Genomic DNA, 26,296 nt, shown 5'->3' on the forward strand with positions numbered 1-26,296 from the left:
GTGTCGCCACTTATTTCCGTCCGTGAAATGGGAATTTTTGGGTGGCAACTATGCGGTTATCATTGGATGCACAGAACAGATGTCTCTCATGGGAGTGTCCGTTAATGGTCCGTGAGGGGTGCCAGCACAGATTGGGCGTCTGTTTCAGGCAGTTCTTTTGCACACAGTATGGGGTGGGCAGGGCCGACTCGAGGCATATTCGACCAGTGCGGTCGAACAGGGGCGCCACCCCATACAGGGCGTACCCCTCCCAATCATTCCCGATTTCAGCGGGACAGTCCTGTTTTTTGGGCACTGCCCCGCTGTGCCACCCGCGGGACGTAGTGTCCCGCGGGCGGTCGGGTACCTCCACTGCCGCAGCTGTGCTGGCCCCGGAGAAGAGGAATGGATGCCGAGCACAGAGTAAATTGTATGATAATGTTAGTTATGCCCTTGCCCTCTTGGTGCTCACTAAGGTAGACGGGGGTTGAGTACACAATTAGCATCATCATGGCAGTCCCCACCCACCTTGCACACACGTTAGCACCACTCCAAGAAACATTCTGGTTTTCCTGGGAGTCTGACAAACATACCGGTGGAGTAGGCAGCTTTGAATTTATTAAGGACGTGAGGTTAGCATGGAAGTAGGCTGGCTTTGAAATAATTTTTTAATTTTCAACATGTAAGTTTTCAAATAAAAGTGAGCACCCTGTTATACTCTAAGAGGACAGACGGGTGCATTTTCCTAAAACTAAATGTCCTGTGCATTTGCACAGCTTGCAGCTAGCTGATGTCTCTTAATGAAGTAAATGTATGATTCCAATAATTAAATATTTAAAACCAGCCAGCTCTTTCATCAAATATATCCATAATCCCATTTGTCCATTTCAGCTGCTCCTGAAGATAACATGAGCCAACGTCTATCACAGCTTCTAATTGGTCAGAGATTTACAACATCTGTATTACATCTACAGGTAAAATTAAGTCTGAACATGAGATTCCCTGTTTCTAGGGCAAAGCAATGCTACTGAAGTTCAATAAATTACCATCAGATGCAATGGAGTTTTTGTGGGTCCTTTGGCAGATATCTTCTCCCACAATCCCCGGCGTACATAGCGGACAGTGGTCCCCGCGATTTGAAAGTCTCCAGGAAGCTCAATTTTCCAGTCGCTGTTAATGGATTTCTTAATGGAATCTTTCAGAGCTGAAAGAGTTAAGAGAAAGCTAGACATGAGTTGCTTGCTGGGCCTGTCCCTGCTATATGTCATAGTAGGCCACATGCCTTTCATCTAGGGGCTAAAGTGATGACCAACCCAGTCACTCCTTTCACACAACTGGGTTCCCCGCGCAGGCGCCTGTTCCTCTGTAATCCCCTCTCCCTACACTGTGGTCCCCAGTATACTCTCTATTCCGATTGTGCAGTTTTTCCATCATGCTCTCCGCCAAGTTCTCTGCTTTTCCTGCTACCTATAGCCCATGTGCTCCCGTTCAGCATCCAAGAGCTGAAATGGCTACAAGCATCAAGTTACTTTCTTATATCCCTACTTTATTTCCTAGCAAACATTCTATTTTCTTTGGCGTTTGCAGACAGAGAAGTCTATAGGAGGACTGCTGTTGGTGCCAGCACACATCGTCGTGGGATGTGATGTTATAATGGGTTTTTTCTTGTCCATCAAATATCAGGAAAAGCCTGTACAGTATGAATCTTACTCTCCATGCTTCCTGCTGCCCACACAGACTCTAAATCAAAATATAACACACTGGCTACCCTAGGTGAACTTGGATCTGGATGGGCTGCTCACAGAAATTACCTTTCCACGTAAAAAAAGGGATACTATAATCCAATGGGAGGATATAATATTAGGGGAGGGTATAATATAAATGGAGACTATACTGTAAGGGGAGGCTAAACTATAAATAGATTTTTTGCACAGAACAACCACAGCCAGCTCCTGTGGCTTCTCTTGGATTGACATATTGAGCCTGATTCTGAATGAGATGCAACTCCAAAAGCTAGTTGTGAGTATCGACAGACCACGCATGGTCCATGCGTGCATACACACACGTAGGATCCGAGAGCCCCCAGATCCCTCTGTCCGTTAAATGGGTGTTTCTGAGTGCCTACCGCGTGCACAGAAAAGATCCGTCACAATGAGTGCAATGGGAGTGTCCTGGGCATGTAGCGCCCACTGAAAAATCACTCTCTCTGCGTCCAAATTTGTTCTGCGTCTTAGAGCGGTACCCATCGGGATGCATACGCAGAGCAACTGGGACGCATGCACAGACTGAAAACATTGTATGTTTGCACCCAACATGATCACTGCGTGCACTCCTGAAGCCGGCCCTGAGTGAGCAAATCTGACAGCTCATCTATTTCTCATGAATGTGGTATGAACTCTCTTAAGGTGGTCACACTTATGTTAATGCCGCCATTGGATATTACATTAATGAGTGGATGGGATCGTACTGTTAGTAGGATCTGAATATGGCACAGGCCAACAGCAGTCAGTCATCTACCAAACTCATTTTCCTCTCTTATATTTACTAAAGTGAGAGTATTTAGAAGTGGAGAGGTTGCCCATAGCAACCAATCAGAACTCTACTTAACAATTAACTAGTACCTTCTAGAAGATAGCTAGAATCTGATTGGTTGCTATGGGCAACATCTCCAATTCTAAAAACTCTCACTTTAGTAAATATACCCCTTATTATTAGCTTTTATTTATAAAGCTGCAACATATTATGCAGCACATTGAGGGGAATATGAGAGAAACAAATTCCAAATAATAACATGAAAGAGAAAGTAAAGATCGCCATACCCATGAGCTTACAGTAGAAGAGCTTTGGAAGGCATTTGCGCCTCTAGGCGGCTGGGGGTTACAGGCACCTTGGGAAAAATAACAGAGAACCTGCCCTTTACAGAGCCACAAAGTAAAAAGCCAATCAGTGCATCTTTCTCAAACTCTGACCAATCAGAGCGAATCAGCTCTTGATTGGTTACTTGTGGACGGGGCTCTGTCCTGCCATTTGCATTGCGACTCCTCAGCAGTGCTATTAGTACAAGGGTTGGCTGTATTTCCCCTTCTTGCTAGGGACCTAGAAGTGACGTGAGTGAGGGCGGAAGTGCAGTTCATGCCCATGTAGGCCAGCTAAACAAGTAAGTTGTCCACACTTTAAAAAAAAAACTTGGGGGCTCGCCTTGCTACGCTCGCCACATGGTTGTATTCCCCCTCTAGGCCCACTTGGATGGTAGGGAATGACGCTGGACACTGGCTGATGACGTCAGGGTCCTCTCCGTGAAGGGGATTTAGACACTACCTTAGTACAAGGCTAGTGTGACCTAGAAGGGGAGCAGCATTTTGTTTTGCAGGCCCGATTCAGGAAATTTGTTACACAACACTGGAGATGTCCTTGTTATAGTGTAATCTGTGGCATCTACCGGAGGGCCATACACTGTTCTCTCTCATTAGCAGTAGCCAGCCCAGGTTATGAGAGCAGACATGTTGTTTCAATTTTGCAGGGGATGCGTCCACTTCTATTTGTGTCACGATTATGCAAATAAATAGATATGGACGTGTGCATTTATGGCATGCATTCACAAAACAAACATGCACATCCTATGCAAAAAAACCCCAAACAAACAGAACAACATCAAACTCCGAGTGCCTGAGTTAAAAGGAAATCAGCAGCATGTGCTCCTGCATTGCGTGAATGTAGTTACATGCGTCATCAGTGTGCACTTGTACCAGCCTATACTTGGGGTAAAAGATACTCCTGCACAGTCCTCAACTCCGCATAGGCTATTGTTCCGTCTACACACCCCATTACAGTGCAGTCCCTCCGTTATTCTGCCTCATTGGTACGCAAATATAACCCCCTGCACTGCCAAACTGTCGTCACAGAGGAGACTAGGTACCTTTGCCAGTGAACGATTATCAATGGTCATCTCTATGTTAAATTGCTATGCAGTCTCTATATCTTTTCCTTTTGAGTTATGCTGATCACCCATGGAACTGATGGCCAAAAAGATAATGCCTGGCTAAAAGGTAATGTCATTTGAAGTGCCTGTCTTTATATATTCTTCATTTATTACAGGCAAGTACGTCAATATGAGAAAGTAAAAATTCTGCAATATTTCTCAACAGTATCTGAGGGCCATGGCTGGAAATCTTATTATTATACCCAAAAAGCTGTGTGCTGGCTTATCCTCCACTACACGGATTCTCCTGGCTCCTGCAGGGATGACCACTGCTTCAATATAACCTGTAAAGAGAAGATTGCTGTTAGTACAGGACAATATCTCAGGAACTATTACAATGTTTAGCAAGAACAGTGTATAAGATGACATATACAAAGTATACTAAGCACAGTGTGCATGGAAACAGATATAACAAGTAACAGCGACAAGAGGACCATGTACATAATGACAAGACAGCCGGGGCTCATGCAGAGTGAGTACTATACCAATATGCATAGAATAACTTAAATGAAACTGCTCTGCGCATGCTCACAAGGTGAACACAGCATAGGCGCGATTGCAGACCTGACCATACCTGCCACTTGTGGCCCCTTACGACTGGAGCGGTTTAAAGGAAGATGGAATGAGTAGTCTAACATACAGCACTGTGCAATGGTTTTAGGCAGGTGTCGAAAAAATGCTGCAAAGTAGGAATGCTTTCAAAAATAGAGGTGTTAATCGTTTATCTTTTATCAATTAACAAAATGCAAAGTGAATGAACAGAAGAGAAATCTAAATCAAATCAATATTTGGTATGACCACCCTTTACCATCAAAACAGTGGGGGTCATTCAGACCCGCTCGCGAGCAAAGGACGCTCGCAAGCGTGTCGATGTTGTGCGCATGCGCGAGACCCGGCGAGCGACGAGGAATACGTCGCTCGGGGTCTCGGACCAAAGGGGGCGTGCTGTCGATGGTGAGTGACAGCACGCCCCCTTTGGTGGGCGTGCCGGGGGCGTGGCTGCCAGATGGAGGCGTTCCCATGGGAACGCCTACCATCTGAGGCCGGCCCCACTGACATCAGTAATGATGTCAGTGGGAGTGATTTTGGCTCTGATAGAGCCAAAATCACTCCTGGGCTTGCGGAAGCGAGACCCTACCGCAGGGTCTCGTCGCAAGCCCGATGGTCGCGATGGTCTTGTCCATCGCGACCATCATCATGGCCGCTCGCTATAGCTGTGGGTGGTCACCCACAGCTATACGAGCGGCCAGGAGGCCGCTCCATTTTTAGGGAGGAGGGCCCAGATTCAGAGCGAGCGCTCTGAATCAGGCCCAGTATCCATTCTTCTAGGTACACTTGCACACAGTTTTTGAAGGAACTCGGCAGGGAGGTTGTTCCAAACATCTTGGAGTACTAACCACATATCATCTGTGAATGTAGGCTTGCTCAAATCCTTCTGTCTCTTCATGTAATCCCAGACAGACTGATGATGTTGAGATCAGGGCTCTGTGGAGGCCATATCACCAGGACTCCTTGTTCTTCTTTACGCTGAAGATAGCTCTTATTGCCATTGGCTGTATGTTTGGGGTTGTTGTCGTGCTGCAGAATACATTTGGAGCCAATCAGACGCCTCCCTGATGGTATTACTTGATGGATAAGTACCTGCCTGTATTTCTCAGCTTTGAGGACACCATTAATCCTGACCAAATCCCCAACTCCATTTGCTGAAATGCAGTCCCAGGCTGGCACGGAACCTTCACCATGCTTCACTGTTGTCTGCAGATACTCCTTATTGTACCACTCTCCAGCCTTTCGGCGAGCAAACTGCCTTCTGTTGCAGCCAAATATTTCACATTTTGACTCATCAGTCCAAAGCACCTGCTGCCATTTTTCTGCACCCCAGTTCCTATGTTTTTGTGCATAGTTGCGGTCGCTTGGCCTTGTTTCCACAACAAAGGTATGGCTTTTTGGCTGCAATTATTCCATAAAGACCACTTCTGGCCAGACTTCTCCGAACAGTAGTTGGATGTACCTGGGTCACACTGGTTTCTGACAGTTCTGAGCTGATGACACTGCTGGATATGATATATCTTTCATCGGATGCACTAAGGACCTCATTCAGACCCGCTCGCAAGCGGGTTGATGTTTAGGCCCTGCGCACGCGCAGCGGCCGCACTGCGCGTGCGCAAGCCCCAGAGAGACGCAGAAATTCTCTCACTCCGGAGCTCACTACAAAAGAGGCGGCTGTCGATGGTGATCGACAGCTCGCCCCGTTTTGTAGGCGTGGCGGCGGGGTGGTTTCATAAACGGAGGCCTTCCTTAAGGAATGCATGCCGTTTTGAGGGCAGGCACACTGACATCAGCAGTGATGTGAGTGGGGAGCTTCCTGCTCGATCAGAGCAGGAAGCTCCCTGGGGCTTGCGGTTGCCAAGACCCAACCTCAAGGTCTCGTCGCAAGGCCCGATGGTCGCGATGGTCTTGACCATCGCGACTATCAACCTGGTCGGTCGCTAAAGCTGTGGGTGGCAACCCACAGCTTAGCTAGCGACCAGGAGGCCGCACTTCAAAAGAGAAGCCTCTGAATGAGGGCCTAAGTTTCTTTGGCCAACCGCTTCGTCTATGGTCCTTCAACTTTTCCCATTTCTTTGTGCTTCTGCAAAAGAGCTTGAACAGCACATCTTGAAACGCCAGTCTGCTTTGAAATCTTTGCCTGGGAGAGACCTTGCTCATGCGGTATAATTACCTTGTGTCTTGTTGCTGTGCTCAGTATTGCCATGGTGTATGACCTGTGACATGAAACGGCCTTCCACAACCTTCTCTTTTGTAGCAGAGTTTGGCTGTTCCTCAGCCAGTTTTAAGCCTCCTACACAGCTGTTTCTGATTCAGTAAATGACTGTGTTTCAACCTACGGGCCTGATTCAGAGCTGAACGCTCTGACCAGAGCGCTCGCTCTGAATCAGGGCCCTCCTACATTTTTTTGGAGCGTCCTCATGGACGCTCGCATAGCTGTGGGTTACCACCCACAGCTATAGCGAGCGTCCATGATGATGGTCGCGATGGTCTTGACCATCGGGCTTGCGATGGAGACCCTGCAGTAGGGTCTCGCTGCCGCAAGCCCTGGAGTGATTTTGGCTCTATCAGAGCCAAAATCACTCCCACTGACATCACTAGTGATGTCAGTGGGGCCGGCTTGAGACGGTAGGCGTTCCCATGGGAATCAACATCGACAGCACGCCCCCTTTGGTGCGAGACCCGGAGCGATGGAGAGCCCGTCGCTCGCCGGGTCTCGCGCATGCGCACGACGGAGCTCCCTCCGTCGTGCGCATGCACAGTGGGGGAACATCGACCCACTTGCGAGCGTACTGCCGCTCACGAGCGGGTCTGAATGACCCCCTACATATGAAAATGGTGATCATTATCACCTGTTTGGTATGATTGGTTAATCACACACCTGACTATGGGCCTGATTCAGACCCACTCGCGAGCGGCTGTCCGCTCGCAAGTGGGTCGATGTTCTGGACTGAGCATGCGCACGACGGAGGGAGCTCCGTCGTGCGCATGCGCCAGACGCGACGAGCGAAGGAAAGTCCTTCGCTCGTTGTGTCCGATCAAAGGGGGCGTGCTGTCAATGTTTATTGACAGCACGCCCCCTTTGGTAGGCGTGCCGGGGGCGTGCCTCCCTGATGGGGGCGTTCCCACGGGAACGCCTCCCGTCAAAAGCCGGCCCACTGACATCACTAGTGATGTCAGTGGGAGTGATTTTGGCTCTGATAGAGCCAAAATCACTCCGGAGCTTGCGGTTGAAAACCTCAACCGCAGGCTCCGGCTCGCAATTTCGATGGTCGCGATGGTCTCGACCATCGCGGCCATCAAAATGCACGCTCGTATAGCCTGTGGGTGGTGACCCACAGCTATACGAGCGTCCAGAAGGACGCTCCATTTTCATGGAGGCCGGCCCTCATTCAGAGCGTGCGCTCTGCTCAGAGCGTACGGCTCTGAATGAGGGCCTATAATCCTACAAAATCCCTGACTTTGTGCAAGTGTACCTAGAAGAATTGATGCTGTTTTGAAGGCAAAGGGTGGTCACGCCGAATATTAATTTGATTTCGATTTCTCTTCTGTTCATTCACTTTGCATTTTGTTACTTGCTAAAAATAAACTATTAACACTTCTATTTGTGAAAGCATTCTTACTTTGCAGCATTCTTTCCTCACCTGCCTAAAACATTTGCACAGAATTGTAGGTCTAGTACTGTGCGTGTTTTTACCGCAAATGTGGCTCATGCAGAAATACACATATATGCCTGAGGGCAAGTGCAATTACACACTGATTATGATGGATTGGAATGAAAGAGGTGCATAGTCTGCTGATATGGAGTGGCTCTGTATACAGCCTGTAATACAATATTTTTGTGCATCCTGTATTCTTACAGTAATTTACGCCAATTTTAAAAACAAATCTGCATTAGCCTCAAAATATGGTAGGAACAGGAATATTCTTGTGGTAAGAAAAATGCTCGGACAGGCACCATTCCCCCAAAAATGTAACCAAAAAAGTGGTTGGCAAATCTCAACCTCATCAGTGGAGGCAGGGCTGCCATCAGAAATCATGGGGCCCGGGACTGACAAAACAGGCAGGGCCACTTCCCTTGGGTGGCAGGGGGCAGTTTGTCAGTGGTGGACATTGCGGTTGGTAATGTGGGTGGAGCTACAGCAGAGGTGAGGCCATCAAATGGTGCAAAAAAAACAGTTTAAAAAAAATTGTCAAAGTTTGGGCTTGTGGGTGGGTGTTAAAACATGCCAATCTATCATATAAAGGGGAGGGTAACATAGCAGGGAGAGAGTGTTAGAGCAGGGTGATGGTGTGGGTGTGATAGTGAGGTGTGGGTGTGAGAGGAGGCTGAGGGAGCAAGGTGAGGTTGTGGGTATGAGAGTGGGGTGAGGTTGTGGGTGTAAGAGCAAGGTGTAGGTGTGAGAGGCGGGTCAGGGTGTGAGACCAGGGTGAGAATGTGGGTGTAAGAGTAAGGTGTAGGTGTGAGAGCAGGGTGAGGTTATCGGGATGAGAGCGAGGTGTGTGTGTGAGAGCAGAGTGAGGTGTGGGTGTGAGGAGAGTGAGAGCAGAGTCAGGGTGTGAGAGCAGGGTGAGGTTGTTGGGGTGAGAGTGAGGTGTGCCTGTGAGGAGGGTGACAGCAGGGTGAGGTTGCTGGGGTGAGAGCGAGGTGTGGGTATGAGGTGAGGGTGTGTGTGCAAAATGACTGTGTGGGGGTGAGAGTGAGGTGTGGGTGTGAGAGCAGAGTGAGGTGTGGGGGTGAGAGCAGAGTGACGGTGTGGGGTGAGAGCAAGGTGTGGGTGTGAGTGCAGAGTGACTGTGTGGGGGTGAGAGCAGAGTGAGGATGTGGGGGTGAGAGAGCGAGGTGTGGGTGAGAGAAAGGAGTGGGGGTGAGAGCAGAGTGACTGTGTGGGTGAGAGAACGAGGTGTGGGTGAGAGAGCGAGGTGTGGGTGAGAGAGCAGAGTGAGGTGTGGGGGTAAGAGCAAGGTGTGAGAGCAGAGTGACGGTGTGGGGGTGAGAGCAAGGTGTGGGTGTGAGTGCAGAGTGACTGTGTGGGGGTGAGAGCAGAGTGAGGATGTGGGGGTGAGAGAGCAAGGTGTGGGTGAGAGAACGAGGTGTGGGGGTGAGAGCAGAGTGACTGTGTGGGTGAGAGAATGAGGTGTGGGTGAGAGCGAGGTGTGGGTGAGAGAATGAGGTGTGGGTGAGAGAACGAGGTGTGGGTGAGAGAGCGAGGTGTGGGTGAGAGAGAGAGGTGTGGGTGAGAGAGCGAGGTGTGGGGGTGAAAGCAGAGTGTCGGTGTGGGTGAGAGAACGAGGTGTGGGTGAGAGAGCGAGGTGTGGGTGAGAGAGCGAGGTGTGGGTGAGAGAGCGAGGTGTGGGTGAGAGAGCAGAGTGAGGTGTGGGTGTGAGAGCAGAGTGAGGTGTGGGTGTGAGAGCAGAGTGAGGTGTGGGTGTGAGAGCAGAGTGAGGTGTGGGTGTGAGAGCAGAGTGACGGTGTGGGTGAGAGAACGAGGTGTGGGTGAGAGAATGAGGTGTGGGTGAGAGAACGAGGTGTGGGTGAGAGAACAGAGTGAGGTGTGGGTGTGAGGAGGGTGAGAGCAGAGTCAGGGTGTGAGAGCAGGGTGAGGTTGCTGGGGTGAGAGCGAGGTGTGGGTATGAGGTGAGGGTGTGAGTGCAGAATGACTGTGTGGGGGTGAGAGCAAGGTGTGGGTGTGAGTGCAGAGTGACGGTGTGGGGGTGAGAGCAAGGTGTGGGTGTGAGAGCAGAGTGACTGTGTGGGGGTGAGAGCAGAGTGAGGATGTGCGGGAGAGAACGAGGTGTGGGGGAGAGAACGAGGTGTGGGGGAGAGAACGAGGTGTGGGGGAGAGAGCAGAGTGAGGTGTGGGTGTGAGAGCAGAGTGAGGTGTGGGTGTGAGCAGAGTGACGGTGTGGGTGAGAGAACAAGGTGTGGGTGAGAGAACGAGGTGTGGGTGAGAGCGAGGTGTGGGTGAGAGCGAGGTGTGGGTGAGAGAGCAGAGTGAGGTGTGGGTGAGAGAGCAGAGTGAGGTGTGGGTGAGAGAGCAGAGTGAGGTGTGGGGGTGAGAGCAGAGTGACGGTGGGGGTGAGAGAACGAGGTGTGGGTGAGAGAACGAGGTGTGGGTGAGAGAACGAGGTGTGGGTGAGAGCGAGGTGTGGGTGAGAGCGAGGTGTGGGTGAGAGCGAGGTGTGGGTGAGAGCGAGGTGTGGGTGAGAGAGCAAGGTGTGAGTGAGAGAGCGAGGTGTGGGTGAGAGAGCGAGGTGTGGGTGAGAGAGGCAGGTGTGGGTGAGAGAGCAGAGTGAGGTGTGGGTGTGAGTGCAGAGTGAGGATGTGGGGGTGAGGTTGTGAGAGCAGGGCAAGAGCGCAGGGTGAGGGAGTGACTGTGCAGGGTGAGGGTGTCAGAGCGCAGGGGGGGGGAGTCAGGGCGCAGGTTGAGGGCGCAAGGTCAGAGTGCAGGGTTAGAGTGCAGGGTGAGGGAGTGACTGTGCAGGGTGAGGGAGTCAGAGCGCAGGGTGAGGGAGTGAGAGCACAGGGTGAGGGCAGAGGGTCAGAGTGCAGGGTGAGGGGGTGAGAGCAGAGTGGGTGTGAGAGCTGAGTGAGGGGGTGAGAGCGGGAGTCTCTGTACCATGTCTGTTTCCATAGCAGTGAGGTGGGATTCCCTGCAGCCTCCTGCTCCTGCCTGTCTGAGCAGTACTTCACTAACAAGCGGCAGCAGCTTTAGGCAGCTTCTCCCCTGCGCTGCTGCTTCTGCCCTCCCCGGCTGCTCTCTTCCCAGCAGCCTCTCCCGCTGGCAGGTGGTTGCCACTGCTGCTCCTGCTCCAGCCAACCGCTCACCCGGAGATGTGAAAGTTTGAACTATGCACCTGGCGCGAGCCAATCGGAGCTCGCAAACCGGCAGCCAATCAGGAGCCACGTCCGCTGCGACGGCTCCTGATTAGCTCAGCTGCCGGTCTGCAAACTATGGGCCTGATTCAGAGCCGGACGCTATTAGCGCTCGCTCGTTCAGAAAAAAGGGGTGGCTATTCAAATGAACCGTTCGCTCTTTGCGGTCTGTTCACGCCTCTAGGTCTGAACGAGCGAACAAAACTTGCGGTCGTTTTTTGGAAAACTACGCCCCCTGGCCGCTCGCATCCTACGCCATGTCCGCTATTTATTAGATTAATCGAGTACATCGACCAGCGTATCAACTGCTCGCTATTCTTGTGGTTGGTTTTTCCTACCGCAATCATGCGAGCAGTTCTGACTATAAAATAACCCAGTGACGTGGTCAATGACGCTGCTGTATTAATTATGCACACCCGTTTTGACCTTTAAGCACGCCTGCGTTCGTATCTCCATTCCCCGTTTTCAAGCACCTTCCCCTGTTACCACCCACATACGCCTCCTCCTGTCACTCAAAATAGCAGGCATTCGCTATTTAGCGAACAAACGATTTTCGGCCACACTGACTGGTTCGCGCATGCGTATTACGATCCGTACGCATGCGCAGTTGTGCAAACATCGCTCGGAACGAACGAGCGGCCGCTTACGAGCGGCTCTGAATCAGGCCCTATGAGTGGCTCGCTATCGACCATCGACAACTTGAAAAGCTGGCGGTGCTTATGCTCTCCGCTGCCACCCGGGCCCCCGGCAGTCCCCCCCTGATGGCGGCCCTGAGTGGAGGGAAGCAGGGTAGACAATACTGTATAGCAATCACACACAGACAGGACTTCAAAAGTCATAAACAAACATCTAAAGTTACTTTGACAGCAGGAAAAAATGGGGAAGAGATATGATGTATAATGAGGATAGATCAGTGCCCATAGGAAGAGATGCAATGTATAATGAGGACAGGACAGTGCACATGGGAAGAGATGAGATGTATAATGAGGACAGGACAGTGCACATGGGAAGAGATGAGATGTATAACAAGGACAGGACAGCGCACATGGGAAGAGATGCAATGTATAATGAGGACAGGACAGCGCACATGGGAAGAGATGCAATGTATAATGAGGACAGGACAGCGCACATGGGAAGAGATGCAATGTATAATGAGGACAGGACAGTGCACATGGGAAGAGATGCAATGTATAATGAGGAGAGGACAGCGCACATGGGAAGAAATGCAATGTATAATGAGGACAGGACAGCGCACATGGGAAGAGATGAGATATATAATGAGGACAGGACAGTGCACATGGGAAGAGATGAGATGTATAATGAGGACAGGACAGCGCACATGGGAAGAGATGAGATGTATAATGAGGACAGGACAGCGCACATGGGAAGAGATGCGATGTATAATGAGGACAGGACAGCGCACATAGGAAGACATGCGATGTATAATGAGGACATTACCAGGGGCGGAACTACTGTAGTGGCGGTGCAGCCGGTGCATTGCACTGGGGCCCACTGCAACAAAGGGGCCTGCAGCAGGTGGCAGTATAATGAGTCACATGTGCAGAACAGATACTGAGCAGAACTGGAACTACCGGATTTGTACGTAAACCATCGGGTTTGCATACAAATCTTATTCTTCAATGTTTGACTATGGCTATGAGAGCTGGCTGTCACTTTTTGGGTTTTTACTATTTTATATTTTGAACCTGTGAAGGATATTTGCACCAGCCTCAGGCATCCGCATGTCAGCAGGTCTGTGTCAGCCACATTTGAGTTACACCACTTCAATACAGTGTCTGCGTTTGCTCGCCCATCTCCTCCCTAGTCCTCCTATCCAGCTGTAAGTAGATCCTACGCAAGCCCCTCTACATTCCCGCATGTGTGTGTGGGGCCTCTTTGTGGGCATGCGCAGGGTGAATTCACACAATTGCCAACATTCTAACTGGTGTAGTATTCCCTCATCATCAGGCCCGCAACATGTAAGAACAGGACAGCACAGGTGGTAAGAGATGTAATGAATGAAGGCCTATGCACACTAGGGCGCTCATTCTGATTTATACGGATCTCGGTGCATGGACGCAAATGGAATGTTTAGCATACAGTGCAGGCGGAGATGCAAACTGACGCATATTTGCATATACCCATCCTATTCCGAGAGGTACGGAACTCGCCCGTATCTGTATTTCTGTGATACAGGTCATTCGGCGGCAACAATGTGAGCGCATGGGACCGCCCTGCTTGTGGGAGTGCCGTGGACGTGTATCAAAAGCTCTGTGCAATTCTGAATCATGTGTATGGGAAATGGAAACCTGTATCTGTGGGATCTCCTGCACCTAGCATGGGGCTAGTAGAAGTACTGATACTAATGAATACGGCTGCGGCGGCCGGCGTAAACTCAATGTGCTGCGCGACTCTCTGCTACCAGATGCACAAACTCCAGCATTAGCCCTAAGACATCTCACATTACCATAGGGTAGCAAATGTGGCTTTCACTGCTGCTCGCAACTACTGTACTGTACAGCCACTATCGCGGCATATTGTATGTGGTCGGTATTAGGCAGACAGGACAACAAAGGGCCTGTGTCAGAGATGGTGTTAATGCAGCCGCGGTGGCAGCCACTCTCGTAATATCGTAATAGTGGTTGCAAAATGCTAATCTCAGCCTTCCCCTTTGTGCGGGACGGTGAGATGGAGAGTACAAGCGGTGAGACGCCCACTTTAAGGCTGTGTGGCCTGTGCATTTGTGATGGAGATTGTAAAAACTCCAACATCAATGCAACATCGGTTACACCATCGATATTTGCGGTAGCCTAGGGTTTACTCTAGCTACTCTCCTCTAATCCAACTAAACATGGCTTCTGAAACACTGGATTTGCGATTGGGAATGCGCTCCCAGACATGCCCCCGTGACACTCCCCCTTACACACTTATGAAACATTTTGCGATCACTTTAGGTCTCCTCCCAGTCTCCACCCTGAAACGCCCAGGAAGGGTTGAGAAGAGCTCGAGTGTTAACGATTCCGTACGCAATTGCGAACAGCATCGCTCACACGTTCACACATGGGTAGTAAGGGTTTTCGAGTCTTTTTGTGCACGCGCAGTAGTAAAACATCGCTCAGCTGCGTAGATATCGACTCTGCGCCCATTTCTGAATCAGGGCCAATGTCTGGAAAGGACAAGAGGACAATTGTGAACAGCAATGACTCCATCTTTTACAGTGAATGTATGCATATGGATGTGGATTCATTGTAAACGTAAAACTAACTAACCTATTCCACTCTATATAACAGCAGAGATCTCCAATGAATAGCCATGCAAAATACCACAGTTAATCAGTGGATTTATCCACGAGAAGAGGTCACGTGTTTGACAGTAAACACACAAGGAAGTCAATGTCAGACTGAGCAAACACCAAGATCAGCACAATGTTGCTGTCGTGCCTGTGTTATACTCTGGCGAAGCTTGAACAAACACATGATATCACACAGACTTACTAAACATGCGTGTGAGCCGCTACACTGTAAACAGTCTGTGGATGTTGGGTTTGGCAGCGCGATGCTTACGTTGCTCTCATGCCAGACACTCTGACACTTCATCATCTGTCACGGTGAGGGATGACGTTGCAGGGCACCGGTCTCTGGGGTGCAGAGTTTGCTATGCATGGACTCAGGAGGGATCCATGGAGAGGCCAGATCTCGGTTTACGCTCAGAATGACATCACACCAATATTTTTGACACAAACCTTGTACTCCCTGGTACTGGGGAGCCTTGGGACTACCACGAAAGGCCAAGCATGCACATACAACGATAGAAAGCCCTGCACAGGGCCCTCTTTTACCCCTTAATCCACACACTGAGAGATTGTTTATCAAAATGTTTCTTACATTTTACAACCAGATTTGACACACTGAGATGATAAAATGATCTAATGCTGTCTTTTCACATGCAGAGCCTAGTCAGCGAGACTGCACAGAGCCAGCCCGAAACTGAGCAGACCTATTGGTTTGTCAGCTTTGTATCTATGTGAGATTTTTACATCTAAATAGGTTTGACTAAAAAAATGTTTTAAAAGAAAGTCCAAACAAAGATTAATGAACACAATCCTTAATAGAAAGTACCAAAGTTCTAAAACAACAAGACATTTGTCCAATCAGGGAATAAAATGAAATTTCACCTTTCTGGGAAGAAACACTTTGATAAACTGTCGTATATAAGCAATACTGATTAGGACAGGACATTTGTTAACCCCTTCAGTGCTGACCAGCATGTGCTATACTATACCTCTAGAAGACCCCGGTTTATGATTACCATCCATTTACGTGGCCCTTCTTGTAGAAGACAAAACTAACAATAACAGTCTTGTCCTGTGTTAAAGGGTAGAGGGTTGTGGCAAACATATATACAAATGTTTATCAGCTATTTCTCAGTATGGGGATGTCTTACTTATATCCTGGCAGTCCTCCAGGCCCCATACAATGAATCGGCCATACATGTGATTGCATGCTCTTTGCAAGTGAGAGATAAACGATGCAATATCTGATATGGATATTATTATTGTCTCTTGTCACCTCATAATTAATCCCACTTTTTTCCTGACATCTGTGATGCCCGTGAGTATTACTGCTTCCCAATATCTCCACATTAAAACAAAAAAAGCAGAGTACTGCCTCACTGTTGCTAGTGAGCTGTTATAGGCTTGCAGCAGTGAAGAGGTTAATCAACGCGCACAAGGGGAGAACGGTTTGGGCACAAGATAACATGGATCCCAAAGGAACACCAACCAAACACCAAGCAGAGGTGCCACACAGTCACTACACGGATCTTACATGTGAAACACTTGGGCACTGTCTTTGGCTTTGTCATGACACATGTGGAGACCTTCTTACAATTACTACTGTTGACTGAGGAACACAAACAAGTCATGAGGTGACAATGTAACAAGTAGAATTTCCCAAATGACTGGCATGGTTACGGGTGCAGCTTCTGGCTGAATAAGCATCACGGGAAAGGTGAAAGGTTGCCAATCCATATTCTAACTTAACACCTTTGAACCCTACATGAAATATGAGCAGGTCAGATAGGGCTATAGCATTTACATATATATTCCAGACTGTATAACAATACAGTTTAAGGCAAATTACAAGGGAAAGATTGTATCTTGCCATCTATCACAGTGAACTACGATAACCTGGCCAGGATTGTTTGAACAGGAAGTTAATTTCCATCAGTGTTATTCTTCCTCCATCTTATTTCATAACCTACCTACAAGGCTGCAGGAAGATTATAGTGCAGCTGAGCAAGGTACACATCTTTTATGAAGGATTATGCCTTTATGGCTCTGCACACCTTGCTGCAAGATGCGTGTCGGACAGGAGGAGAGTTTCCATTTTGAATGTAGAACTTGTCTCATCCACAGAGGGCCTGATTCAGAACCGAACGCTCTGACCAGAGCGCTCGCTCTGAATCAGGGCCCTCCTCCATGAAAATAGAGCGTCCTCCTGGACGCTCGCATAGCTGTGGGTGACCACCCACAGCTTATGCGAGCGTCCATGATGATGGTCGCGATGGTCAAGACCATCGCGACCATCGGGCTTGCGACGGAGACCCTGCGGTAGGGTCTCGCTGCCGCAAGCCCTGGAGTGATTTTGGCTCTATCAGAGCCAAAATCAGTCCCACTGACATCACTAGTGATGTCAGTGGGGCCGGCTTCAGACAGTAGGCGTTCCCATGGGAACGCCTCCGTCTGGCAGCCATGCCCCCGGCACGCCCACCAAAGGGGGCGGGCTGTCAATCAACATCGACAGCACGCCCCCTTTGGTGCGAGACCCGGAGCGACGGAGAGCCCGTCGCTATCCGGGTCTCGCGCATGCGCACGACGGAGCTCCCTCCGTCGTGCGCATGCGCAGTGGGGCAACATCGACCCGCTTGCGAGCGTCCTGCGCTCGCGAGCGGGTCTGAATGACCCCCAGAGATCCTTGTATGTCCTCAGCTGGATATGTACATTTTTAAGGGTGTTTTACACTTTCAAAGTGGATTCTACTAAATCACCTGCCTTTTCAATAACAGTACTTTGGGGGGGTGTCACTCATCATTCTCTGTATTTAGCACAAACCTTCCAACAATCCTGATGTTAGAGGACTGTCCTGCTGTTCCCGACTTGCGGGAAGTTGTAATATATTTCTCCTGCAACAGGCGCCTCCAGCCCATGCAGCAATATAATGGTATTATATAGTAGGGGAGGACAGCCTAGCATTTTAATCACTCCTCATTTCCTGATTCGTAGATTATCAATGTTTGGAAGTATAATTTAGCAGTCAACAGTGACTCTAGTTGAAAGTAGTTATTTTTAGTGGACTATACAGTGAATATTAACTCAGCCCACAAACTGTTTGCCTCCACTGTGTATAAGTTGCTGGCCTACTTTAGTGGTCCATACAACTTCCAAGGTACTAATTTAATCACCTATGCTTAAGAATGACTGTCCTTAAAATCTGGACCGTTAGGATACCTTGAGGACCAGGTTTGGGAAACACTGTTGTGACCAATAGCCACCAACCAGGTCTCATCAGTCTTTAGATGTCTAGTGTAATTAAATAAAAGCTAATATCTGATTTGCTGTGATGTGATTAACAGTATGTGTTTAACTATTGTAATAAGTAGGCTCTATACTACCAGTAAGTCAAAGTTCCACAAGGACTTAACCCCAATGCTGTGGCACCACCATATTAACATTAAAAAGAAGCTTATTGCTAGCTCGTATGTGACAGGATACCTCATGCCATCTGCTCATCTTTTCTAAATAACCCGAAGCCAAAACTAATAATATAATAATCTTTTTGCTTTCTTTTATTACAGTATGCCCATTATCGTACAGGATCCCTAATATCATGGTTCCCATCAGAAAATAAACTCTATCCTATTTCCGGAAATATATATATTTTTTTAAAGTGCAATAATCACAACATTTAAATGCTCTGTTTATAGGATGCTTGATGGAAAATAGGGTCTAACTTGCTGTTTTTATCATATAGAATTACCCGCATTTATGGGATTAACAATGACTGAATTTGGCTGACTGGGTCTATTATGATAATTTGCTAACGCAGCAGCTGGCACATATTTGGTTTGAATAACTGACCAATAAGCCTGATGTACAGCTGTATAGCATCTGTATTACTCACTCACCCATCCCCTTGGTGTGATTAAAGTCTCCCTTCACGACTTTGCAGGTTTTGCCGTCACCATTACACACCCCGCAACGATCTTCTTTGGCATCAGAACCAATAATTCCATCACAACCAATTTTCTGAAATTGAAATAATAATAAAAAAAAACACTGTTACAAGTTTTACCTTGTTCAGGAAAGAGTACAAAGGAGCAAGACAAACACACACGAAAGATGGATTAATAATATTCAAATAACGCCACAATGGTATTAAAGGCAGAAACAGCGCAAAAAAAAAACACAAAGAAAAAGAATGCAAAAGACTTGCAGTGCAAAACATTGCAGAACATGGAATACAAGCTACCGGTATATAAACATTGTTTCAATCCCAGGCTCAACTCTGCTAGGATTATGCCAAGACTCTGTATTATCCATGGGCACTCGTGCAGGTTGGCTATTAGCTAACCTTACTAAGGGGTCTATTTACTAAGCTGTGTTAGGAGATACAGTGTAACGGTGATAAGGTACCAGCCAATCAGCTCCTAACTGCCATGTCACAGGCTGTGTTTGAAAAATGGCAGTTAGGAGCTGATTGGCTGGTACCTTATCACCGTTCACTTTATCTCCTAACACAGCTTAGTAAATAGACCCCTTAATTCTACCATTGTCTGAGTCATAGTGTGTCTATTTAAGCATGTCCTAGCTCACCACCCTTGACTAAGATGACGCTTGATATTACCAAGGCTTTTCATAAATATTATAGTCATCTTTACAAGGCAGTTCCCTCCAACCTGACCCGTTTGCAGAGCCTTCTTCCGGAAGCTCGGTTGCCTAGTTTATCCCCAAGACAAATTGCATATCTAGATTCTGAGACTACTGCACGTTTTTAGAATGACTTTGTAGTACCATTCATAAACATCACCCTTCTTTCTCTACGCCGCCTTTACCACATTGATTCCTAAACCCGGACAGGACCGCACTTTAATGGATTCATATTACCCTATCACGTTGTTGAACGTTAATTTTAATTTGCTCTCCAAAATTATCGCCACGAGATTACAGTCTTCTTTTTCTCAGTTTTCTCTCCCCATCAGTTTGGTTTTGTTAGTTGATGACAGTCGGTCAAGGGGATCCGTACTGCAGTTGTGGATTCGAACCTTAAAGCTTCTGCACCTCACATGCTTTTGAGCCTAGGCGACCATAAGGCATTTGATACGGAATCTTGGCAATTCCTTTTTGAAACCTTGACATTCCGGGCTTTTGGTCCTGACTTCAATAATTTGGTTATATTTTGTATACTACTCCTTTTACCTCCCTTCTGAATAATGGAACCTGGAGTGATCCCATTGTGAGGACTCGCGGCACACGTTCAGCATTATTATTATTATCCTTAATTTATATGGCGCCACAAGGGTTCCGCAGCGCCTTACAATGTACATAAACAAATGAGCACACAAGAAAACAGTTATTAACTGTACAAACAATGCAGGACAGATACATGATTAATACATTCCTACATTACACTTAGATAAGCAGCAGGGTGTCGGCAACCAAGGGTGGGGTGCTGTTGTATATTTAAGTATAATTAAGTGAATAAGAAGCACATGAGGGAAGAGGGCCCTGCTCGTGAGAGCTTACATTCTAAGGGGAGGGGGCAGACAGACAGGGGTGACACAGATTGCCTGGATACAAGGGTGACAGTAATATAACATTTATGGAAAGATTAGTTTAAATTTAAGAGGAAAAGACAATGAGTTGATCAAAATTGCACCAAGCTTCAAGATTTGGGGGCCACAACCAAGGTCCATTAGAGGGGTCATCTTCCTGCGCCGTACGGTATGGCATAGTTGGAGTGGATAAGCAGATTGCATGAGGAGGTCAGGAGGGATGTGAGCAGCATTGGGGATCCAGGTACAATCCATAGGCATGTCGGAAGTGTGGTGGTATCTCTAATATAGGCATGCCACATATCATCTTAATTAGCATAAGCTGCTTGTGCGTCCTATTAAGATGAATGTGAAGGGAAAAAGTTGCACAAAAAAGTTGTTCGGCGCTACTGAGCTGTTTAATACCATGGAGGCTAGATGTATGTGAAGACATCTGTATGTGAATGACTTGTTAATATGTACCTAATCTTTATCTTTTTTTTTTCGATTAACAGTCTTTATATTGGTATAACTTTTGTACTTATTTCTTTTGCTTTAATAAAGAATTATTTTTTTTTAAAACAAAAAACATTGTTTCGTATGCAGTCACAATATTCATAGAAGCAGCAACTGCTGTTGAACTCAAAGGTTGATGCCATTGTGGGCAGTGGGTGAGAGGGAGCTGATGGAATAAGTGAGAGAGGGAAAAGCACATGAGGGAAGAGGGCCCTGCTCGTGAGAGTTTACAATCTAAAGGGGGAGGGGCAGCAGATGGGGGTTATACAGAGGGAAGAGAGAGTGAGCAAGGAGGATAGAGCAGTAGGTTAGGATGAGAACTGGAAGGCTTTAATAAAGAATTGGGTTCTGAAAGTCCGTTTGAAGCTTTGGAGAGAGGTGGAGAGTCTGATTGGGGAGGGAGAGAGTTCCAGTGGTGGGGATGAGCACAGACGAAATATTGGAGGCAGCAGTGGGACGAGGTTATCAGTTGGGGGGGATAGGCATCAGTCATTGGCTGAGGGAAGTGGGTAGGCGGAAGGTGCAGGCAGCAATGTGAAATGGGTAAAGTGTGGTATGCTATTATAGGGTTAACATTTGCCACCCCACAAGACAAACAGCCATTTGTGTTAAATTGTTCTGTACCCCAGAATACAATTGTATGTCCCCTTCCTCACATATTGCTACATAACTCCTATCATGTGAATTAAAAGGGAATTCGCACCTATAGTAAAAATACAATGAAACTCATCTGTGGTCACCACTCTACCTGAATATCACACAATTTTTTACCCAAGACTAGGTTAAAAAGCCCAAAGAAAGAAAATAACATTTAAGTGAGGCCAAACTACTATCAAATGAAAAAAACATTGGGGCAGTTTATCAATAGGTAAAAACATTGTCTGGGCCCCGACAGCAAATGTAGCACTTCTTCAGTTAGGCGAGACTACCCCCCTCACACCTCTATATTAGTGTATATATTTTACACACACCCTCAGCGATATTACTGATTTCTATTGAATTGATATGCTGCATTCTCATGTGTTTTGGCATTATCCACAAAATGGCCGCCTCCATGTGCATTTACTCTTGTTCCAGAATCGAGCACTTTAAAGACAAGAGATTACAATCAGAAAGCTCTGGCTGTAAGACATACAAGGTAGCACAAGGTTTAAGAGTCAATGAGCTGTAACTAGTTTCAGCTGTCAGATTAACAAAAAAAAATGTGGAAAATAAAATCTTAAAAATTTCTAAGAATTTTATTGAACGTAATTTTTTTTTTACCACTACGAAGCAAATAGGGGATAGGATGTGATATAATGCAGTGCTAAAGCAGTGAGAGAGGCAGTCCCTCCTTAATGCTAATTCAATAAGGAAGCAGGGAAGAGAATAATTTGAGGGAAGCTGACACTAGCACGGACTTATAGACCTTGCACATACAAAGGAGGTCACTGGAATCAAGGTGATATAGAGAAGAGGTAAAAAGGATATATGCCAATGGGTTCCAATAAAAGCATATCAGCATCTATTAATACATGTGCCACAAGGACCACCATTCATCCAGACTACCCCATAAAACTGACTGTATGGGGAGGGGGCGTTTTAAGACTGACCATCTTTTTTAAAGGAGACTTCAAGAGATCACAGCTTAAATATGATGGCAGCAGGGGAGTAATATCCGGATTTAAACATGGCATTATCGGCCAAGTTACTGCGTTTTTACAACAAACAAGGTCATCGCCTCGACCCAAATCAAGTCAGAAACATCTCAGCGAGTTGACGTAGTTCCTAATGTCTACCACATGTTGCTGTATTAAACTGTCTCACATGGTGATTTACCCTTATGGATGCCAGATGTTACGTCAGGGACTTTATTTTCCACTGTGAGGGATTAATAATATGACAGATGACTCTCTTAGCAAGCACTTTAGACTTTGAGAGGGTCTGCGATCAGGGAATGGGGCTACTATATATGTGCAAGATGTAGGAGAAGGGATTAATGCACAGAAATCGCATGCATTACTTGACATATACAGTATTATTTTAGTGGTTTTTTTTGGTATTTAAAGGCTTGATTAGACCTACATACAATGTATTAATTAATAGAGAGCAACCCCTGACTTACTGAAAATAAAATATTAAACAAAAAAACAATATAATACCAGCGCAGTAAAGATTGATTAGACCTAGAACAACATCCCCGTTATTGGATATGGTAAGAGTTGCACACAATCCTAACATGGGCATGTTTGGGGATTACATACAGTATTATAAAATTAAACCCACAGTCTTTCTCATTACCGAAAATGTGGCACCTTGTGTTACCAAATGTCCAAAAAACGCTGATAAATCAGTGAGGTGTCACAAAAGTGTCTGACAACCTGGGACAGTGTAAAATGATGGAAGAGGCAAGTGAAATAAGGCAATATGTACCACATTTGCAATTAGCCTAATATGGTAGACTGGCCATGAAAAATCATATGTATGCAGTAAAATAAAACGCTAGCCTCAGGGGAAAAACACACTTATTTAGCAAACATATCCATCCCTATAAAGAGTCCAGTATTTTGAAAGTTCTCCATTATTAAACAAGTATACTGGACTGAACACAAGTAAAGACTACTATTAAGTAGTATAATAGGACAAGGGACAATGTAATATCAGGGAATGATTCCAAGCAAGGCCATAACTAGGGGTGTGTGACAGGTGCAGTCACACAGGGTGCGGGGCTCTGGAGGCAGCACTGGAGCTGTCCCACGGCACCTGTAATGTGGCTTGTAAGGTGACTGGAACAGCAGCCACTAGCGATACAGCAGAGCTGCCGATCTGGTCAGGTACACTGCAGCCTACAGAGCTGCCTGAAGTGTCCTTAGGATATTCCAAGCAGTGCTCCACTTCCAGGAACTGATGGCTCCGCCCCCTAAGCGTGACATCATAGGTTAGGAGACAGGGCCAGTACAGGGCGCACTGCAGCCCTGTTACTTCACTGAGTCCAGTGACATGCATTAGGGCACAGGTTCTCAAACTCGGTCCTCAGGACTCCAAACAGTGCATGTTTTCCAGGTCTCCTCATAGAATCACAGGTGAAATAATTAGCTGCACCTGTGGATGTTTAAAAATGTGTCAGTGAGTAATGAGTACACCTGTGCACCTGCTGGGAGACCTGGAAAACATGACCTGTGTGGGGTCCTGAGGACCGAGTTTGAGAACCTCTGCCTTAGGGAATGATGGGGTCATTAAAAGAAAAACAAAAAGTGGAAAAATACCATTTGATATTTACTGATGCTGTTATAATATTTATTATAAATTAGCATTTTGTATTTGCATTATATTTCATTCTATGACTTTCACATTGATAAATGCCTATACATGTCAATACATTATTCTCTCTTGAGTATGAGACACTTTATCATAGTATTATATTATGTACAAACAGGTTAATGTGACTTTCAAATGTACTACTAACACTGGGCCTGATTCAGAGCCGGACGCAATTAGCGCTCGCTCGTCCAGAAAATAGGGGTGGCTATTCAAATCAACCGTTCGCTCTTTGCGGTCTGTTCACGCCTCTAGGTCTGAACGAGCGAACCAAACTTGCGGTCGTTTTTTGAAAAAATACGCCCCCTGGCCGCTCGCATCCTACGCCATGTCGGCTATTTATTAGATTAATCGAGTACATCGACCAGGGTATGAACTGCTCGCTATTCTTGGGGTTGTTTTTTCCTACCACAATTTTGCGAGCAGTTCTGGCTCTAAAATAACCCAGTGACTTGGTCAATGACGCTGCTGTTTTAATTATGCACACCCATAAAACGCCCGTTTTGACCTTTAAGCACGCCTGCGTTCGGATCTCCACTCCCCGTTTTCAAGCACCTTCCCCCGTTACCACCCACATACGCCTCTTTCTGTCACTCAAATTATCAGGCATTCGCTATTTTGCGAGCACATGAATTTCGACCGCACTGACTGGGTCGCGCATGCGTATAACGATCCGTATGCATGCGCAGTTAGGCAAACATCGCTCGGAGCGAACGAGCGGCCGCTTACGAGCAGCTCTGAATCAGGCCCACTGTCAGGCCATGTCTCTACACAGGGGCGGCATAAGATAGGAAGTGGCCCGTGTGCAGTCTCTGTGCCTGCACCGAGTAGGCACTGGCATTGTGTCAGTCTACTGTGCATGGGCAGAACTCCGCCCACACAATTTTCCCGGTGACTTCTTTACTGAAAATGGCACGGGCGACAATGATGATCACTGTCGTGTCTGCGGAGAGGTAATTATAGGTTATGAGTACAAGGTGTGCGGTGTGGAACCCCTTTGTGTGTATCCATCATAGCTATGCCCATCTCTCTTTACCATCATGGGCAGTAGCGGCTTTTGAGGTGAGGCTGCAGCGCAGTTCAAAATTCTAATAGGGGAGCCACACCAACTGCCAGTGAGTCCCGGCCAGCGATGTTTGGCAGCGCTTTAAGTGGCAGTTGGTGTGGCTCCCCTATCTGAATTTTGGACTGTGTGCAGCCCCACCTCTCGAGTCACCACTGGTCATAGGGTATACGTATATACACAGTTGTTACCCCTGATATACACTGGCACAATTGCTAGTGATGTACAGTGTCCGACTGAACATGATCACGTAAATGCACTTTTGCATGCGTCTATTCCTGATAAGATTCGGGACACAAATGTAAGTCTTACATGTAACTAAAATAGTTTTAAAATACAAAGTTGAAGGAAGCCGTGTTGTGGATATACAGTCAGGTGCAAAAATATTGGGACATTGACAGAATTTTCATATTTTGGCCTCTATTCACCACCACAATGGCTTTGAAATGAAACAAAAAAGGTGTGCTTTAACTGCAGACTTTCAGATTTAATTTGAGGGTAATTACATCCAAATCAGGTGAACGTTGTAGGAATTACAACAGTTTCTATATGTGCCTCCCACTTTTTAAGGGGCCAAAAGTAATGGGACTATCAACTCAAAAGCTATTTCATGGACAATTGTGGGCTATTCCCTCATTATTTCATTATCAATTATGCAGGTAAAAGGTCTGGAGTTGATTCTAGGTGTGACATTTGCATTTGGAATCAGTTGCTCTCGACTCTCAATATGAGATCCAAAGAGCTGTCACTATCAGTGAAGCAAGCCATCATTAGGCTGAAAAATCAAAACAAGCCCATCAGAGAGATAGCAAAAACATTAGGTGTGGCCAAATCAACTGTTTGGAACATTCTTAAAAAGAAAGAACGCACCAGAGAGCTTAGCAACACCAAAAGATCCGGAAGACCATGGAAAACAACTATGGTGGATGACAGAAGAATTATTTCCCTGGTGAAGAAAAACCCCTTCACAACAGTTGGCCAAATCAAGAACACTCTCCGGGAGGTAGGTGTATATGTGTCAAAGTCAACAATCAAGAGAAGACTTCACAAGAGTGACTATAGAGGGTTCACCACAAGATGTAAACCATTGGTGAGCCACAAAAACAGGAAGAACAGATTAGAGTTTGCCAAACAACATCTAAAAAAGCCATTACAGTTCTGGAACAACATCCTATGGACAGATGAGACAAAGATCAACTTGTACCAGAGTGATGGGAAGAGAAGA

At 46.9% G+C, this 26,296-nt stretch overlaps 1 protein-coding gene and 1 long non-coding RNA gene across 3 annotated transcripts in view; one reads left to right on the plus strand and one right to left on the minus strand.

The window, feature by feature from the left end:
- ADAMTS17 (ADAM metallopeptidase with thrombospondin type 1 motif 17) overlaps window positions 1-26,296 on the minus strand; it is a 300,141-nt gene that overhangs the window by 67,552 nt on the left and 206,293 nt on the right. Inside the window, exons 15-18 of one of the 2 annotated variants that reach the window (XM_088452707.1) lie at window positions 18,570-18,690; window positions 16,211-16,285; window positions 4,162-4,242; window positions 1,026-1,183 (exon numbers count right to left, since the gene is read on the minus strand). In XM_088452707.1, coding sequence (XP_088308833.1) covers window positions 1,026-1,183; window positions 4,162-4,242; window positions 16,211-16,285; window positions 18,570-18,690 — 435 coding nt within the window. The remainder of the gene's footprint in view (window positions 1-1,025; window positions 1,184-4,161; window positions 4,243-16,210; window positions 16,286-18,569; window positions 18,691-26,296) is intronic. The other variant, XM_088452708.1, reaches the window with a different exon arrangement.
- LOC148481918 (uncharacterized) overlaps window positions 1-26,296 on the plus strand; it is a 71,568-nt gene that overhangs the window by 22,381 nt on the left and 22,891 nt on the right. The gene's annotated exons all lie outside the window — the stretch shown is intronic.

This window comes from Taudactylus pleione, unplaced genomic scaffold (assembly GCF_031769625.1).
Source record: "Taudactylus pleione unplaced genomic scaffold, aTauple2 ptg000556l, whole genome shotgun sequence".
Classification (NCBI taxonomy): Eukaryota; Metazoa; Chordata; class Amphibia; order Anura; family Myobatrachidae; genus Taudactylus; species Taudactylus pleione.